The sequence below is a fragment of the Ascidiella aspersa genome, chromosome 8, assembly GCF_963924565.1.
Source record: "Ascidiella aspersa chromosome 8, kaAscAspe10.2, whole genome shotgun sequence".
In the NCBI taxonomy this organism is placed as follows: domain Eukaryota; kingdom Metazoa; phylum Chordata; class Ascidiacea; order Phlebobranchia; family Ascidiidae; genus Ascidiella; species Ascidiella aspersa.
In genome coordinates this window covers 21073003-21091822 of record NC_139454.1, presented here as the reverse complement: position 1 = coordinate 21091822, position 18820 = coordinate 21073003, and the positions used below count along the sequence as shown (strand labels likewise).

Here is an 18820-nt window from a genome sequence, read left to right as displayed (position 1 = left end):
ATCTGATGCAAAAAAACGTTTTTAGCCTAGCCATTTCTATACCTGACGCTGTTTTCTAAATGTCAATGTAATGGCGCTTAACTTTTTTCAAAGAGATGTCTCTATAACTGCCCAACCTACCATTATTACACAACACACCTGCTTTGTTCTACTGCTTATATTATCCATTAGAACTGCAAAACGCGCATTACCGAGACAGCAACGTATTTATTTGTATTGCTGGACGTTTTCGTGGGCAGCAATCACGAAAGGCGGCTTTCAGCGGCGCGTCCAAGCCCCGAGGTGATTTAAAAAGCACGGAGTGTTCAGACGCTCTACGAGAGAAAAAGCTGGCTTTGGCAAACAAACCTGTTTGAACGACCATTTGCCGTAATTGCGATCGACGTGCGGCGTGAAATAACGCCAACAAATTTGTCGGACGACTGGTGAGCGCCGTAAAATGCCATCAAATGCCGCCCTGTGCTACAGCAGCCACGTACACGACCGAAATGCACCATTATTAGATTGTGGCTGACACGGCTGGGCTGTTGGGCGTTTACTCGCGTAATTCAAGAGGGAGGGAGGAAACGCCGAACAAAACGAAATCCCGGTAAAGCGTTTCAAACCACAAGTTTGTCAACAGAACCAGATTAACATGGATCCTAACTTTAGGGTAATTACCACAAAGGGGTAATTTGGCAAATTTATGCGGGGTCATTTCGCGAAGATATGAAATGACATCTTTGATAGCTGAAAAGCGAAAAAGGTATTATCAATATTTTTAGTTTAAATTTTAATTCAAACTGTATGGTTGTTTTATTATTGAGTACTACTTTCTTGATTGCAAATCATAACCCAACAATATTATCCAAAAGAGGGCGTTTTAAAGCCATTCGGTTTTTCTCAGAGATTGCAAGGCTAAAAATATTAAGAACCGCTGATTTAACCTTGAAATGTCAAGGGCTAATACCACAGGATTTGTTGCCTGTGAGAAACAAGACCGAATCCGTGCTTTGACAAGGTCAAACAGGGCGTGGTAAAATCACATATATTAGTGTTTTTCGGGATAAATAACACAAATTAGAATATAATATATTCACCGTTTCCACGAGCTTTTAAAATTATTTATCAAAACGCTTACTTCTTTGCGACGTACACATATATAATGGTTTCGGAAAAAAAGCAGTCGGCATAATCAGGATTGCGCTGTACGTTCTAAACCAGCGGTCGGCAACCTACGGCCCGCGGGATGAAATTCATCCGGCCCGCGGCCTATTTGACAAACTAGGCACGATTCCATTTCAAATACTTTTTAATTATTTTAACTACGTAAAGGCGAAAACTTTTCGCGCTTCGCGCGAGTGATCCTTCTCCATTCGGTTTGTTTACGTTTTGACGCTGCCTTTTGAAACATAGATCGGCGCTACTTTACCGTTGTGCCGTGGAAGGCTGCCAAGTGCCTCGCGGACAAACAGAAAACGTATTCACAAATATTGGACATATATTTTTTAGCATTTTGTTTATTTTTTATTGTCGGCAATGTAGGCTAATGAAAACTCGCAAGAAATGGCGTTATACCAAAATAAAATCGCGCTCGCTTCGCTCGCCAGGTGTGCCCGGACTTTAAAAGGTCGACAAACACTCAGCTAGATTAACTAATGTTACAGCGTTTTCCAAGTAGTTTTATTACACTTTTCATTAGTAGTATGGATGACGATGTGTGGACTCGGATTTTATCCAAACAAACGCATTTTATTCGCGCTTTGCGCCAATACTTTATTACTGCCTCCTTAAATGTAATTAAACCCGGTTTTAGGCGCAAAAAAGGTCCGAGGTCCACCTGATTTACGGTAGTTTTAACAGTTTAATAACATAATTCTTAGTTAACATTTTGTGCGGCCCGCAGAGACCTTTCTGAGGTTGGTTTGGGCCCGCGACTACAAAAAGATTGCCGACCCCTGTTCTAAACAGTCATGTATAATGGTATTTTTATTTTTGTATAGTTATATGCCTTCATAAATTTGTTTATTTATTGTAAAATCTTGGTTATTTATTTGTCTAATCAGTCGGAACTGCTATCATTTTTTGGATTCTTGCTTAATTGCCTATAGTAACGTTATTTCTATACCTTACCAAGATAAAACATCAGGCGTACACGGGACGCTTTTTGACTTGGGTTATTAGTGTACGTAGTAAATGACGCTTTGTAAATACACTCGATCAGCACTAAAACAAACAAACAAACATACAAACAAACATGTAACTATGTTGAACCCGGTTGTAAACCGATATAACGGTAAACCTTGTAATCATAGTGCTATACATATTTCAGCTAATGGCCGAACCGTGGGTTTCAAAAGCTGGTGTGTTTTCTGAACATAGCGTTTCATTTAAGCCTCATGACGGTACAAGATCAATCACCCGTTATCATTTGACTGGATTGATTTATCTCAGTTAACACGTTGAGTTAGAAGTTGACTTAAGTCCATTTAAGCAACTGCTTTCAACTGACTTAATTTGACTTGAGTCATTTAGAGTTAGACAAACGACATCACTTAGACTTGAGTCATTTACAACAATGACTTATGACTTAAATTTGTCAAAGTGTTTAACTTGAATATGTTTTATGGAAATTACGCTATTTTAGTCAAATATTAAATGTAATAAATGTTAACACGCTATTTTTTTTCGTTTTTGTGTTTGCATTGCAAAACATTGGTCAGAACAAAACGTGTTTACCATTTTTTGAAATTCAATATTTATTTTTAATGCCAATGCTGTGACAAAACAAATGATCTATAAAACACTATAGTGCACAAAACGAAGCTTAAATCCGTTGTAATCTACAATTAGCGTTTTTTTGGTTTAAATTGGTTAAATTTTCAAAGTTCGTACAGAGCATGAAAAACTTTTGACATAAAACATTTACATAAAACAACTTTTTAAAATAAAATATAGTTTTTAGCGCCATGGGCTGATACGCACCCCGTTACACTTTTTATTTTACTAATACCTTACATTTCTAGTACAACTCTGGGACGCCTTAGCCTACCTAACAAGAACAAACTTTTCTCTCAGCGTAAAAAAAACGTTGCGTTGTTTTTAAACCGGCGAAAATTAACGAATTCAATTGTCACTCGACCGGTACCGAAGCTACCCTATCGTATCGATCCTATAGCACCGATAGCAACACTTGTTAAAACGCTGTTTGTCTTCTTTCGAAAGCTGTCTTCGCATAGAAACCAATTTCTATTTTAGTACTGTATAGTAAAACACTATACGACAAATTTGTAAATCGATATACCCTTTTCGATGCATGTAATGTTATTTGTCGACACATTAGCTTTAAATTTAAGATAGATTTAGATAAGTTTTAATTTTTTTTGAACCGCACCAACTAGAACGCAGTACAAAGTTTCAAAAAAAAATTACAGTTGTTTGTTCCAGGATGTAGCGAAAGGTACATCGAGTGAGCTGTACAGTTTAAAACAGCTTTATACTGAGAAATATGGATGTTCGATACTTATTTTAGTGTTTAAGTTATTGACTATACCGATCTACTTCCTATACTAAATAAGGTCATTACTAAGACTAAATAAACAAAAATTAAAACTTCCTCACCTTTGAGAAACTTATAGTTAATTATTGCGAAGAATCTTCATGAAATTTAAAAAGAAATCCTTTAAAGAATAAAAAAGCTCAGTTAGGTAGAAATTTTTCACTTTTTTTTTTATTTTTATTTTTTTCAAGTCACAAATCCACTTGTCTTATCTCATAATACATTAACACCAAAATGTATCTGCAGTAAATGGCTGCAAAGAAGTATCACAATATTATACTATTCGTGCAGTTGTACAATTTTAGTTAACAAACAACTAACTTAAGTTCATTACATACAGTAGCTGCAGTAAATGATTGCTGATAAGACGCATTGTTTACCAATTCGACCAGTATAAGTTTATGACAACTGCAAATACACAAAATCCAACGCGACCATAATAACTAGGGCTGTCAGTTGGCTGTCATTTATTGGACAAAGTCTGTCAACGGTTCGATAAAAACGATCGCCTTGCCGTTAGCAATGCAGGCTACGTGAAATATTTACAAGAAGTAAATTAACCTTTATCTTCATGCTTATCTAAAGTTGTTTAGAAATATCTTTATTCGAAGTCAAATCGTTTTGATACAAAGTTAATTGAAGGCAAGGTATAAAATTTAAATTTTTGCCATATTAAGCCAAAGTTGGAAACATTTTAAAATAAAAACTGTAAAATTTAGTAAACTTACTGCATTCGGGGGAGTATGTCACAAAGCAAAAGTCACCAACTACGCAAAACCGCGGGGTTTTGCGTGTACATTGTGTGTTAGACAAAAAACTATTTTTTTAGAAAGACCACCACTATCAAATTCAAAGATTACGTTTATCGATATTTGGACAATACCCCCCTTAACATGCATTACGACACATTCGCACTTCGTTTAGTTTCAAAACGCCCTTAGTAAAAAGATGGACAGCAGCAGACTCGGCCTGGAGAGTTCTATGTCGGGTTACTAAGTACAACGGTAGATACTGTCATGGCTTGCAATCAACGGCGGCTTTGAGCACGTTTTATTTGCCTCGTGCAAAGGTGTCAACTTTCGTTCAATCCCAGTGCAATAGATACTGTGGCTTGGGGGCATGGTCTAGCGCCAGCTTTTATAATACCTCGCGGCGTTTTGACCAGTTGTCGACTTTAATATTTTGCTCATTTTTTTGTCTATAGTTCGACGCCGTGAAGTTGCTAGCAATTATGCGCACGGGACTTTTGCAGCCCACATTTTCGAACTGAGTAGATAGAACTCCAGCTTTAGGAGTCGCTTCCAACAATAGAATGTGACTAAAATACCACATTAGTGTCAGTTGTTAAGTTTCGTCTCCAGGTTTTGTTTATTAGTAATATATGTATTTTCAGCTTGGCGGTTTGAACTATTTTTAAGACATTTAAAAACGGAATACGGTTGGTTGCATAAATTAGTCATTTTACCCCAGGCGGGGTTGACTTAGGACTGCGTAACTTTGATTGGGCGCGGGTCATATATTTCCTTAAAAATTGGTTGTATGTCATGGAAATAACCTGTAAATTATTCCAGCTTTAACAACCAGCGAATTTACGCACTTTTTAAGTTTAATAATAATTGCAAAAAACAAAAAAAAATTGTTTCACACACAAATTGTTAAAACTCCTTATTTTAACTAGGATTAATTTGTTGCCGCCAATGAGAAATATTTTTAAGGTAGTCTTGGTTACTGAATATTGATATTGCTAAGGTGTTTTTTGTTAATCTACATAAACTGTCTTTGCTGGCGAAGAATTTTGCAACGCTAGAGCCTCAAGCGAAAGTTTTATTCTTAGCGTTCTCAGTTTGCACGTTGCTTTTGTAGGTTTCGACCCAAAATGGGTAAACGAAGCACCCTGGTATACGCCATTGTGTTTGTGGGTGCAATTAGCTTTTGTCTCAATGTTTTTTTCGTAGCGTCAAAAATCAATTGCTGTGTTACAAATCAATCAAGCGAGCACAAAAACGAATCCAACTCAGTAAATCGTCTTGTGCTGTTCACTCAAGAGGAAAAAGCACCAGGAGGCAAAGCAACCAAGATAACTGATGCATTGTCGTAAGGCACTATCTTATGGACATAATTCATTTTCGGTTCAAATTTCATTTTTCATCCTTAGTTAACAAATCACCAGATTTGTTTTGATTGTTAGGTGAAGCGCCAGTGTCGTCCGACAATCTCTGTTTGTAGCCAAAATTCACTTTTAAGTAAACGAGTTGCTCTTGTATGACCGAGGTATAGGGTTAGGCGCTGATCCGTTTTCTGCCTAAAAAGTGTTTATTTTAATAAGATAGCACAATTCTAGCGCTAAAGTAGTTTTCCTTATTAAACCAGAAAATATTGCGTTTTAAATTTTTAATTCGACCAAATTGACCAATTTTTGCATTTGCCAATAGCCATGGTGTCTTTTTATATCGGTTAGGATTCGAGAATTTTTGTCTAAAAATATCAGGAATCATTATCGGAATAAAATACGCGGCATCCCAAGTTAAAATTACCGGCAACGTAATAGGTATACACATTGTGAAGTATAAGAGTTAAAGCTATCTGAACCACTGTTCAGAAAACAGTCAGCAGCAAATAGTACGCGTGAGTCTGGTCGCAATAAACAGACCAAGATCGCATTTCGATTAAAAATAGTTTCAAATTGACAGCGATAGTTATTACGTAATACTTCTCCGGCCCACATTAAACTCTATGCTTTTAGATTTTCCAACTAGTTTCAATGTCCGCCTTGTTAGTTCTTCATAAGCATTTTAGTCTTTGGAATGCCTTGAGGGTAACCTCCTTTGCGGCAATAAAACGACACACCCATGTGTCTGACAGTAAACAAAATTAGCAAATCAAAAGTTCGCAATATTCGGTTTGGCATTTTGAAACACTAACTAAACAACAGTCTCATGTTTAAAGTCTTTCACTATATATACGGTTCTTATAGTGACTTATAACATGTTTCAATCATAAAGTAATTCAGACAGATTTCCTTGTGAGCCTTAAGGACACCACTCCGAAAAACCTCTGCCACTTAAATCCCTAATTGGCAATCGATAAATCGCTATTCAGCTAACAATTGCGTTTGTTGACAGAGTGACAGCAGGATTGAACTCTCCCGATGATGAAGTCATTTTGCCGCTTAATTTTCTGCAGAACGTCGCGGCACACAACGCCACTGAAAGGTTTTTGCTAAGGTAAGAGCTACACTATTTTATTAGGAAGGCATATAGTCGAGTAATATTTGAAATCACATCAAGGTTTCAAACCTGGCAGAAAATAAACGTTATTGACGTTGGCGGAATAACCCTTAATCGCATGTTTGAATTTAATGTGATTCTTTCAACCTTGTGCAATTTCTCATGCAAACTTGCGGTAAAAGATTAGTTTATGTCTAAAGTCCCCCTTTTTTTCATACTTGCTACATGTTTTATCATACTTCAGTGCTATTGCAACATTTTCGTTAATGTTTGTCAAACCCGATGCAATTGTGCGATTTTAAGTTTATAAAATCGATAATACAAACGCTAGATATATAGATATGCAGCATTTCAACCCTTAGCGTTTATTTTTGTGTTTTTTGATTTTTATGATATATTATGAATTTTTTTAAAAGTTCAACTATATGTGGCGCGAACTCCTATTAGGGGGTGCGGAACCGCTTAATCATAACGCGAGGCTCGCGAGTACTGACAACCATTAGTAACTAAAAAAATATGGATATTCAGCAATACACTCATAAGGGTTTTGATATACTCATCCACTCACAATAAATCTTTGAAAATTTTACACAACATGCTATTCCACCTTTACAATTTGCAGTTGGCGGCCATATCAGTTTAAAAATTTGGTACTGCGCATGCCGAGTCCGACTCCGCAGCCCTGCCCCTACTAACAGGGTGCAGGAAGTTGAGCTGTTTGCGAATAGTGGAGTAACAATTATTAAACTTGAAACTTCAGAAAAGGACTTACCGTGTTTTTAGGCCGAGAACGATAGAAGAGGTTTTGGCTGGAAGTCGGGGTCACGTATTTTTGCTCATCGTTGTCAAATCTGCGTGCCATCTGCGAAAACGACGGGACTCTGTTCGCACCACGTGGGGCGCTGTGGAGCAGATCAACGAAAAGAGGTACGCGGGGGAAAATTGAATTGACTGTTTTCTGTACAAACCGTACTGCGTACCATTCTTCCAAGAGTTATTTGGTATGTTTTTAGGACTTTTTACAGTAATGATATACAGGCACGTTTACTCATCAAGTGTTACATCGCTTGCACTGACCTCATTTTGGCGCCAATTCTACTCTTGCACTGCCTCTTTAGGAATTTCGAAATAGGGAAAGTATATCGCTTGTTTCTATTTTTAACGAAACATGCTATACAAATCTTACACACTTGAATAAAGCCTTTTCAGGATTGCTGTGCACGCAAGATTAAAAACCTATATAGTCTGTGGTAAAGTTCAAACAACCTCCGCCAGACCAGGACCGTCGAGGAGCACTGGACTACGTTTGGAAGTCTGGACAACACGTTATATTCTATACTATAGGCGCTATAGGTTGTCGAACCTCACCACAGGCTAGGATTTTTTGCGATTTGCCTGCACCGAAATCGTGATAAAGGGTAACCGTAATAAAGCCTTGCCTTGCCTGCACAGTAATCGTAATAAAACTAACTTCGGTAATGGGCTTTCCTTGGGCACTGGGCAATTATTATAAAGTATGCCGTAACCGTTTGCCAACACTACTTCAGCATGGCTAGATTAAAGTAAAAAACGTACATTCTATTTCATAAATGGGTTGCTTGCTAATCAAAGGATTATAAAACTGCCAGACGAGAATTATTACCGAACTATATATAGGTGATATGGCGTTGTGTCCTCCCTGAAATTTACAGAGAAAATGAAACCCAACAATGCCTGGGATCAGTCAAAGCACTTAAACGGTAATTGTTGTGAAACTAAACATCAAGCCTTCTTGCACAGATTGGCAGTTGTGTTCCTGGTCGGCAAGGGAGACCCTTCTTGCCAGGACCAAACCAAAGAGGAGGCATCCCAATTTGGAGACATCCTTCAGGCCGATATCCCCGACGATTATCGCAATCTCCCGGACAAAGTGCTCAGCGGCTACCAGTGGGTGGCGCAAGAGCTCGCGCAGGACGCGTGCGATTTCTATGTGTTCGCCGACGACGATCTCATGCTGAACGTGGCAGCCGTGGTGCAGTACTTCTACCCGGGAAGAAAAACGCTCGCCGGAAAAAACAGCTTTCACTGCGGGATGAAAATGGCGGTCGGAGGTTCCCCGATTAGGTAAGCCACAGGCACAAACTAAAGGCGAATAGAGCTTGTAACTTTACATTTTTTTAACAAATCAAATAGTATACTGTTGCTGCCAGGCATAATATCAATTATAAAGAGGGTTCTTCCGAATAATTAAAGAATAAATATTTGTCGGAAGACCCCTCTTTATAATTGAAATCAAATAGTAGTTTAAGAAGGTAAGTATGATTGCATGCCCCATTTTTAATTTATTTCAAATGTATTTTAACCAAAAAAATGTATTTTTGGCGCTTTTTAAAGAAACAGCTAAGTAAAGCAATGGTTGGCAAACTGTGGGCCGCGAGCTCTTTTATTTATTTTAGTTTTGTCATGTAGTTCGGTTCGTATGATAGCCGTACACTCATTGTACTGTATTATAAAAGTTAGTGTGGCTCAGAGTTTTCGTCTCGGCCCATTGATGCAAATCACAGGGCTTCCAGGCCATGCCCCTCTAAACTAGCCCATGTGTAACTATGAAAAAAAAATATTTTTTTTACCCAAGTCTTTTTACATGGGCGATATGCAATGCAGGGCATTGTGCATCGTGTGACTTATTACCTCTACAGTCCAATTTATGTTAAATTTGACTATGAACGCCGATATTTCGAGCAATGTTCGAATCACTTTTATTTACTCCATGCATCACACATATTTTAGTTGGTATTTCAGGGTTATTTGTTGCAGAACGAAGTGGACAGAAATTAGGTTTGCGTCGGTTTCTCCAAAATTGAAAGAAAACCGTCGAAAATATATTTAGAACAAAAATGTCTTTTTTTGGATTTCTGTTTGTACATTCGGTTTAATTGGTATAGGTATTTTACTATAAATAAATATGTGGAAAGATCTAAAATGTATAAATATTTTATTTTAAAATTGTTTATTCTGTAAAGTGTATAGGCATTTTATATATTTTGAGGCTTTTGTTCTATACGTTCGTTCTACTTTTCTTTTTTGCCAAAAATTTAAAGCAGTGGTTCTCAACCTTTTATGGCTTGCGTCACCCCTCAGAAATAATTATTATATTGCGGCACCCCTACAAGATTTTTCAGTAGGTAAAATCTAGAATGTCACAATCAATGGAACTGTAACAACACACATCGACTCTGAGCAACGTAGGAAGTTTTAATTGAATTTATTCCACTATAATTTTACAAAAAAGAGTAAGAGTTGAGCAAAAATTAAATTCTTAAATATCTCTTGACACACTTGGGCATTAGGAAATGGCACCCCAGGGTGCCGCGGCCCCCGAATGAGAATCACTGAATTAAAGAGTCATTCTAACTATAACTACAGCTGAATTCGCTATGCGCAGGGCAGAGGAAGCGATTGCAACGAGTGTAAAGTACACAGTAAGCAACGAAACCTTCCCGGAGCTATACTACCCGAATTTTTGCCACGGCGGGATGGTGGCTCTTGCGCGACCTTTGCTGGATCGAATCTACGCCACCTCCATGGTGACGGACAGGGGCGACTTCCATCTGGAGGACGTGTACATCACCGGTATCCTCCGACACAAGATGCTCCGTACCCAGAGAGGCGGCATAATGCCGATCCAATCGCGTGGTAAAGGTACGGCCCAGCTTGTCTGGCATTTCCAGGATCCCAGCCTACAAGAAAAGGCCACAGGTCTGGTTTGGAGCGCTCTGCTGAGGACTGTACAGTGCAGGGTCGGCGATCAAGTTTGGAAGGCTAATCCGCGCCTAAACTACCCCACTCGCTTTACGCTTAATGCCAGGGCCTTGCCTTTGCTTGAGAGAACTCTGGGAAAACCGCTGACCCCGCTTCCACTGTATGACCTCGACCAGAAAGAGTACAACGGCGAGGACGACTTCGTTTGAAGCGCTTCTTTAACTATCAAGGAATTTCTGAGGCTCAGGTACAGTCGTCTGCGACTACAGAGTAAACATTGGGAAACATTGTGATAGCAGGTTAAAGTAATACTGCAACGTTACGTCGCGGCCATAGGCTTAGTAATACAAAATATTGCTTTCTTTATGGACATGTTTTTTCGTTTTGTGCTTATATACCACATTGTGCTTCGCGACTATCCAACAAACCGCTCGACCTAAAATAGTTTACTAAAGTTATCTTGCCATTTTCATCTTCGCCATTAAAACAGACAAATAGTGATCGGCTTTGTCCTGTTTGAACAAGGTGACGTATTTTTGAAGAACATGTATTGTGCAAAGTTTTGCGGAATATTTTTGTGCATCGTTAAATATTCTAGTGTTTCGTCGTCAGTTTAAACTTTAAAGCATCTTCCGTTAAAAGACATAATGGGATAAGGTTACAAATTGGAGATCCATGTACTTAAAATAAAAAGCAACACTTGTGAATTGTATTATACATGACCTAAATCATGCGTGCTAAAACTGTGGGATACGCTGAATGACGTGCGACTATTGATGCATATAGTCGAAATTCTTTAATTTTATACCACACCAAATAATTAGGCTAGCAACAAAAGCATTAGCCCAGTGGTTCTCAACCTTCCATGCTCCGTGGCCCCATTTGATTGGCTTTCAACTCTCGTGGTCAACTCTCGTGTTCAATCTCTCTCCCGCCATAAATAAACTAGCATTGTGTTTAATCGTTAATAACAAATACAGTCTTTGGCTTTGCAAAGCTTGTTTTTAAACTTCGCCAAGGTAATTTTATACGTCTCTGTTTAATGTCATTATAGATACACCACGACGATTTCTGGATTTCGGTTTATTGCACGCAAGATCAGAGAGTGCAGCTTCGCAAAGATATAGTTATAGTCGCGAATTAAACGCACATTACAACGACTTTCTTGCTGAGTAGTGGGTGTAGCGTAGAGAGGTGTGTAGTTAGGGGTAAGGGGCGCTAGCTCTGTTGACGAGAGACGACGGCTGCCTAAATTTGCTAGTTCTTAATCCGACTCCAAAGGAACAGGCTAAAATACCTGCCCTTAACTTCTTGAACTCTAGTGAGTATATTCACAAATCTCAGAAACACAGCGATAAACGGAGCGGTGATTCAAGCCGCAATTAGTAAGACGTATATAATAGAATGAATGCGAAACGTTGAAAGCGCACGATTCGGCGTTAGGTCACGCGTCAGTGAACAACGGTCACGTGTATAGTGTCGTAGAATTAGGCACTATCGAGTAATATTGCAGTGAAATGCTACAGTGGGTTCGAACCTCGGATAGATACCCAATACTGGATCCACCATTTTTGTTATCAAATGCCAGCTTTCATTGCAGTGGTTAGGAGAAAGATTTGGCAGCAATTGCTTTTTTAAACTTAACGAGCCTCTGTGATTCGTCTGTGTTTTATAACCTCTGACGTTTTTACCCCGATCCTTGATTCTATTCTGGGCATGCAGTCGATAATAATAAAGGTTTGTACTGCCACGACGCTGAATATTGGCCTAAGTTGACCTTTTGAGAAACCTCGTAGCGCAATTTGCACGTTTTACGATTGTTTTGTTTTGCAACTTAACACCCAAAAGTGCGAAATCTCTGCATTACACGTTAGTTTCTCGCCAAACAGCATTTGATGGATTCGAAGTAATTAGGCGAAGGTTATCGGCAAGTAATTGGTCGCCCGAAAAAACACCAACGTCACCTTATTAGGCTAGACCAGTGGCTCACTGGGGTCAATGGAACCCTTAGGGGTCCGTGAACTAGTTTTAGGGGGTCCATGAAAGCCCAATTGAAATATTAGTGTATATTTAAGAAGTATACAATTTATCAAAGAAAAATAATCAAAAAGGTTTGGCACTGTCTTCACTTTCACATTTATGGACCGAAATCAGCTGATTTATGAAGTCTATTGTATTGTGACGTAAATTTATGACGTCATTTTAATGTTTTGCCTACCGTGGACCACGCGCGACAAAAAAAAATTAGGATTACGCTGTAAAAAAAGTTTAAGAACCCCTGGGCTAGACGAAGAGGCACCCATACAGCGATAAACAAAATGCTTTTAGTTGTCTGTATTTCTGCACGCATTAGTTGAAGTACAGTTAATCAACTATTTTGCACGACCCACAGATTGGGTAGCCCTGATTTAAACAGTATAGTGCTTTTCAACGAATTTTTACATTTATTTTACATTTATGAAAATAATTGACAATATTTCAGTATTTCTAGAGAGGCATATATTTCTAGAGAGGTGGGTACTTAAAAATCTTTGGTGGGTCACTTTGTGAACCGCGGGTCAGTGGTTCGCCATCTGATAACAGGCTAGCAACTGGGGCTTCAACTTTTTTGCGCGAATCTGTAATGTTTTTGTAATATTCCCGTTGTATTGTGTGTCGTCACATCCTTTAAAACACCTTAACGCAATGTTTAATTTTTTCTCTCGACATCACAGCCTTAAAACTGTACAGTCAATGCTCTTCGCATGTCACTGGTTGCTAAATGTCTGTTAACAAGTTTCAGACTATGGTGTAGCTGTAGCCCAGTGTTTCTTAAACTGGTTAATGGTTCACCCCAGAGTAAATAAAAATTTACAGGGGTGAACCAACGAAAAGGGGTGAAAAAGGGTGAACCGTCAGAAATAGATGATGGTTTGCAAAACAACCTAAGTAATTTTGTGCTGTTATATATAGACGGGATAGTTTTATCATATCATGAGACAAGGGTGAATGAAATCTGGAGATAAATGCTAGGGGTGAACAAAACTAAAAAAACTTTAAGAAGCACTGCTGTAGCCTACTATACCAGCTAAACTAAAGTAACTTACAGCAATAGTTAAGTTGTGTGTGATGTTTAAGTACTTGGGATGAAGGTTTGTGGTTGTCGAAATCGTTCTAGGTTGTCCTTGCTGGCGCATGTTCATGACTTTCTGTGGTTGCTGGTTAACAAGAGCTGCCGTGGTGTAAAGTTGCAAATTTCTGTTAGTTTTTTTTTCTTTAATTGTAAGCAAAAAGCGTGCTTATATTTGATTTTAGGCTATTATTTATTTAGCTCTACTTTTGAAGTCATTTTTCGGAGTAGGCCTATTCTAAATTAGTGCAATTCTAATTTTAAAACTCGCTTTGGTTTTGCTGGTGAAACAATTCGCTTATGACTGTAGATCAGGGGTCGGCAACCTTTTTCTAGTCGCGGGCCAAAACCAAACTCAGAAAGGTCTCTGCGGGCCGCACAAAAACTAATAGTTGTGTTATTAACATGTTAGAAAAGTGAATCAGGCGGGCCTCGGATCGTTTTTGCACTTAAAAACTTGTTGAATTACATTTGAGGAGGCAGTAAAGTGTTGACGCAAGGCGACAAAAAGCGTTTGTTTGGTTTAAAATTAGAGTTCACACTTCGTCAACCGTGCAACGAATGAAAAGTGTGATAAAACTACTTCGATGGAACGCGATAAAAATTTAAAGTAATCTATAGCTGATTGTTTGTTAACCCTTTAAAGTAAAGTTACACCTGGCGAGCGAAGCGAGAGCGATTTTTTTTTGTATTTTTGTATACGGGCATTTCTTTTAAATTTCTGGCAAGTTTTTATTACATTGCTGAAAATGAAAACTAAATAAAATGTTAAAAAGTATATGTACAATATTTTAGAATAAGTATGTTTTTTGATTTTCCGCGACGCACTTGGCAACCTTTCACGGCGCAACGGTTATAAAGAGGTAATCTAGTTCAAAAGTCAGCATCAAAACGTAAACAAACCGGACGCAGAATGGTCATTCGCGCGAAACGCGAAAATTTTTCGCACTTACGTAGTTAAAATAGTCAAAAAGTATGTGAAATGGACTCGTTTCTAATTTATCAAAAGGCGGCGGGCCGGATGAATTACATCGGCGGACCGGATCCGGCCTGCGGGCCGTAGGTTGCCGACCCCTGCTGTAGACGTTCCGAAATTCAGTTGCTGTAACTTTATTAAACAAAATATGTTTAAAGAGCGTTCGAACTTAACTAAAATAAATTCACAAATACTGCTCAGCTAACATTTTTGTGCTCCTAAAATCAACCAAAAACACAGAGCAAACAGGCTGAAGCAACGTCTGTTAGAAACATATAATGAATTGCACCGCAATATAGGCAAACGAATAATTTAAATCAAAGAAATAAATCGGAAGGATGAAACGGGATTTACGAAAACATGATACAAAAAACAATGTATAGAAATCTTGAAAAAACAACAACATGAATTTATCAAAATCGAGGGGATGCATAAAATATGGCGCAACAGTTTTAAAGAAACCGAAATACTATAGATATCTTGTCAGTCGTCAAAAGAGAATACAATGAAGCAACCGATCCGCGATCATGCCACAGTGTGGTCTACTAACATTTTTTTTTTCAACATGAAATGAAATGGTTTATGTGCGAAAATACTAAACCGTTTTAAAACTACATCAATTACTTTCAACAATATTCAAGCCGTTTATGATTTACAAACTGTTTCTGGATGGCAGCTATATTTGTACTGTATATTTAAACTGCGCTGGGAACTGATGGCAAAAACCTTAGCAACCATGCCTTCTTAACCATCACCTTTATCTGTGTCGTTTTTAACTGTTCGGAAGGACGCAAAATAGTTGCGAAAATACCGGCTAATTTCCTTGGACGACGGTACTTCGGCGTGTTTGTCGGCCACAGCCCGGAGCGATTTGGCGCTGGGCCAGTAGCCTTTGTGTAGGACGCCGTTTGACGTCATGACATCCATCAGATTGAAAACGATCTTCCAAACAAACGGGAACATTCTGGTTCTTGAAGGAAGATGCCAGGAGAAAACTCCCATGTAGAAGTCAAACATCCGCTTCGAACCGGGGCCTGATATCTCCTGGACGTTCTTGTGTCCTCTTCCCAGCTTCTCCCGGAGCACCCCGGTGATGTACACGTCCTCCAGGTGGAGTCCGGAGCGGTTCGTGACCTCTGACACCAGGTAGATGTCACTGACCATGGCACGTGGCAGCACCGACATGCCACCGTGGCAAAACGGCGGATACGTGCTGGAAGGCCACAGCTCAGACGAAACGCCGTATTTGCCTTTGCTGAAAGTTGTCGTTTTAAATTACTATGTGACAAATATTTTCTAACATTCCAGATTGAGCATCCGACGTCGATATATAGCTTAAAAGCAGAGGAAAGACAAAATTCACTGCCAAGAAAGTATTGCAAAATTTAAGCCCCGGGAAATTGCACATTTGGTCGGAGTCGGACTAGGGATTCGCGAGCCGAGCTCGGGTTTGTTTTATTGGCCGGAGTCGGAATCGGGAATTGGACTCGGGTAATTTTTAACCGACTCCGCAGCTCTGCTTTCAAGCTGTGTGCATAAGTTTATACAATTTGTCAAAAAAAGTATTCTTAATCGTAAGGGTAAAACTTACCACCTTTAGTAGTTTAGTCATAATTGGGTCGGTGCACAGAAGGGAAAAAAATATGAGTGGCAGATGTTTATGCTATAGCGTAGTTTTTTAATACTGACAATAAAATCCAGAATCCCCCTTTTTTTATTAAATACGAAATAATGAGAGTTTAAAACGTTTCTTGTGGTGATTATTATTTTTGAAGTAATGATTTATTTATATTTTTACTGTTTGAAATAAAGCGGTTGAAAATATCAATTTAACCTAAATACAAAACAGTAATAATTTTACGATTTGCGAGTTTAAAGAGCTGAAATATGCTTTGATAGCCAGATGGGTTACGCGAGTGGTGGTAATAATCTTTAGTATTAAACATTAACAATCATGTGCGGTTGATGCCAATCTACGTGTTACAATCGGCATAAAATTAAATTGATTTACGTGGCTCGCTGCATTAGCCTGTTAATGCCCGTAAGAGTTTCTTACAATTCAAAGAACACTGTCGAAATATTGTTTTTTTAAAGCGACGGTTTATTTGAGTTTGTCTAATTCATCTAACAACTCTGCGACACCTAATCTAAAACACTTAAAGTTAGTAGGAAAGCAAACTAAAATGAACTGTCATTGATGCTTTAGCTTAGCGATTAACATCACGAGACCCTCTTTGCGTGTAAGGCGACGCGACTCGATTTTGGTGCTATTTATTAATAAATTCCTACCGTTGAGGGAACGCGACTGAGCCCATGATGAAGCCGCAGTAGATGATGCCGCTCTTGGTGAACTGCTCGTGATTGCTCACGAAATAATCGTACGTTGACGCCAGGTTGATCATGCAGTCGTCATCCGTGAAACCGTAGAAGTCGGCCTTGTCTTTCGCGTGGTAGTGAATCCACTGATAACCGGACAAAACCTTGTCAGGAAGACTTCGGTATCCATCTGGTATGTCCCCGCCCTGAAGCAGGTCTCCATGGACCACGTTTTCCTTGACCAAGGCGCCCTGGTCTGCTACGTTACCGGCCCGGCCCAAGAGAAACACGACGCTGAAACTGTTTAAAAAAACGTTTTTACGTTTTCCCGCTATTCTACAATTGGAGAGAAAATGGATTTACCAAGTTTAAAGCAATATGTTTTTGAACATCATGTCTAGTTCTACACCTACTGGATGTATACCAGGGCCCAGGGGTGCCCAACTCAAACATGCCGACGTGCCAACTTTTATCCTATAACTTCTTCCCGTGCCAAAGTTGTTTAGTAATATAATTCTTTCTAATAATAAAAGCGTTTTTTTACAAATAATAAAAACGTGTAGTTGACAGTGCGCATTACTGCATCTAAATGTCCGTCGGTGAGCTGACTTTTTGTTTCTTCACACCAAACTTTATAGTTATGTGAATGCTAGCCTTCACCACAATATGATGTTACAAATTAAGTAATTTAGGGGGGCTTGCGTGCCATTTTTTATTTGGTCGCGTGCCACATTTGGTACGCATGCCGCTTGTTGGACACCTTTGGTGTATACCTTCATTTTTGTAAAATTAGGCGCGAATTTGGTAGAATTGTTGAACAGCAATATATGAAAGTTAATATTTGATAAGGACTGAATGAACCTGACTCGTGTTTTTTGACAGAACACTTATTACTGAAACATTCACACACACATTTTGTTATAACATACTTGAGTACATACACTCGTCTTTCATAATGTTGCATAACAATCCAATAAAATTGTAAATTACCTACGTTACACGGAAGAGGAAGAGCTAAATATCATAATAATTGCGATTTTCTTACGATATTGCCGTTTAAATTTTCGCATATTGGCCTGTATGTCATCTTGAAAAAGGTCTATATACTGACAGGTTATTAAACAAATTTATAAAATACTTCCGCGGCACACTTAAGAACCAAGGCCAGGGCTACTAAGTCGGAGTCGGGATTCGGGACTCGGGATTTGACGGAGTCGGTTTGTTTTTGCTAAAATCGGACTCGGGACTTGAGCAAGACTACATTAGACTCCGAGTTTGAAGTCCGACGTGCGCATGCCCAGTACCAAGTTTTCAAAAAGGTGGAATAGCATAATGTGGAAAATTTTCCAACCATGTATTGTGATTGGGTAAGTAAAAGTGAGGCCCCTATATGGGTGAATTGCTGAATATGCACCTTATTTTAGTTACGTAAATGGGTGAAATATGCATGCTGTAGTGCCGGAGCCGGACTAGGTACTCAACAAATCGTACATTTGGCCGCAGTTGGACTAGGAACTTGGGAGTCGTACTCTGGTTATTTTTAACCGACTCTGCAGCCTTGATCGAGCCACGCAAGTGTACCGCGGAACATGGTTTGGCTTACAGCCTTCCGTTAATTTCCTTGATAGATCCCCACGTTCTTCGCACGTTGTCCCTTTGCTCCTTTCGTCCGCAGGCTGACTTTACTAGGAAAATCATCAGGTGCTGGCGAGTCGAGTTTTCTACTGCGTGGGGTCTGTATGAAATGCGTGGCAAAACGTCAAATTGAGTGGCTATATATAAAGTAGATAGAGATGGTTGTTGGCGCCGTCGAATTATCACAATGCCGCCTACCGACAGTTTATAGTCATTCGGGCAATTAATACTTGTTACTAACACTCGTATAATATTAATAAATTAATAACATATCGTCG

At 39.0% G+C, this 18820-nt stretch overlaps 2 protein-coding genes across 2 annotated transcripts; both read left to right on the top strand.

Annotated features, from left to right (window-relative positions):
* The first annotated feature begins 5414 nt into the window (after window positions 1-5414).
* Window positions 5415-8872, top strand: LOC146136817 (acetylgalactosaminyl-O-glycosyl-glycoprotein beta-1,3-N-acetylglucosaminyltransferase-like). Its single transcript, XM_083396261.1, has 5 exons — window positions 5415-5418; window positions 5494-5632; window positions 6661-6762; window positions 7549-7692; window positions 8545-8872. The coding sequence occupies exons 1-5, from the start codon at window positions 5415-5417 to the stop codon at window positions 8870-8872; spliced, it is 717 nt and encodes a 238-aa protein (XP_083252387.1).
* A 1309-nt stretch (window positions 8873-10181) lies between these two features.
* Window positions 10182-11400, top strand: LOC146136816 (uncharacterized). The gene has a single exon (XM_083396260.1). It carries the CDS (start codon window positions 10182-10184, stop codon window positions 10713-10715), a length of 534 nt encoding a protein of 177 aa, XP_083252386.1. The 3' UTR covers window positions 10716-11400.
* The last annotated feature ends 7420 nt before the right edge of the window (window positions 11401-18820 follow it).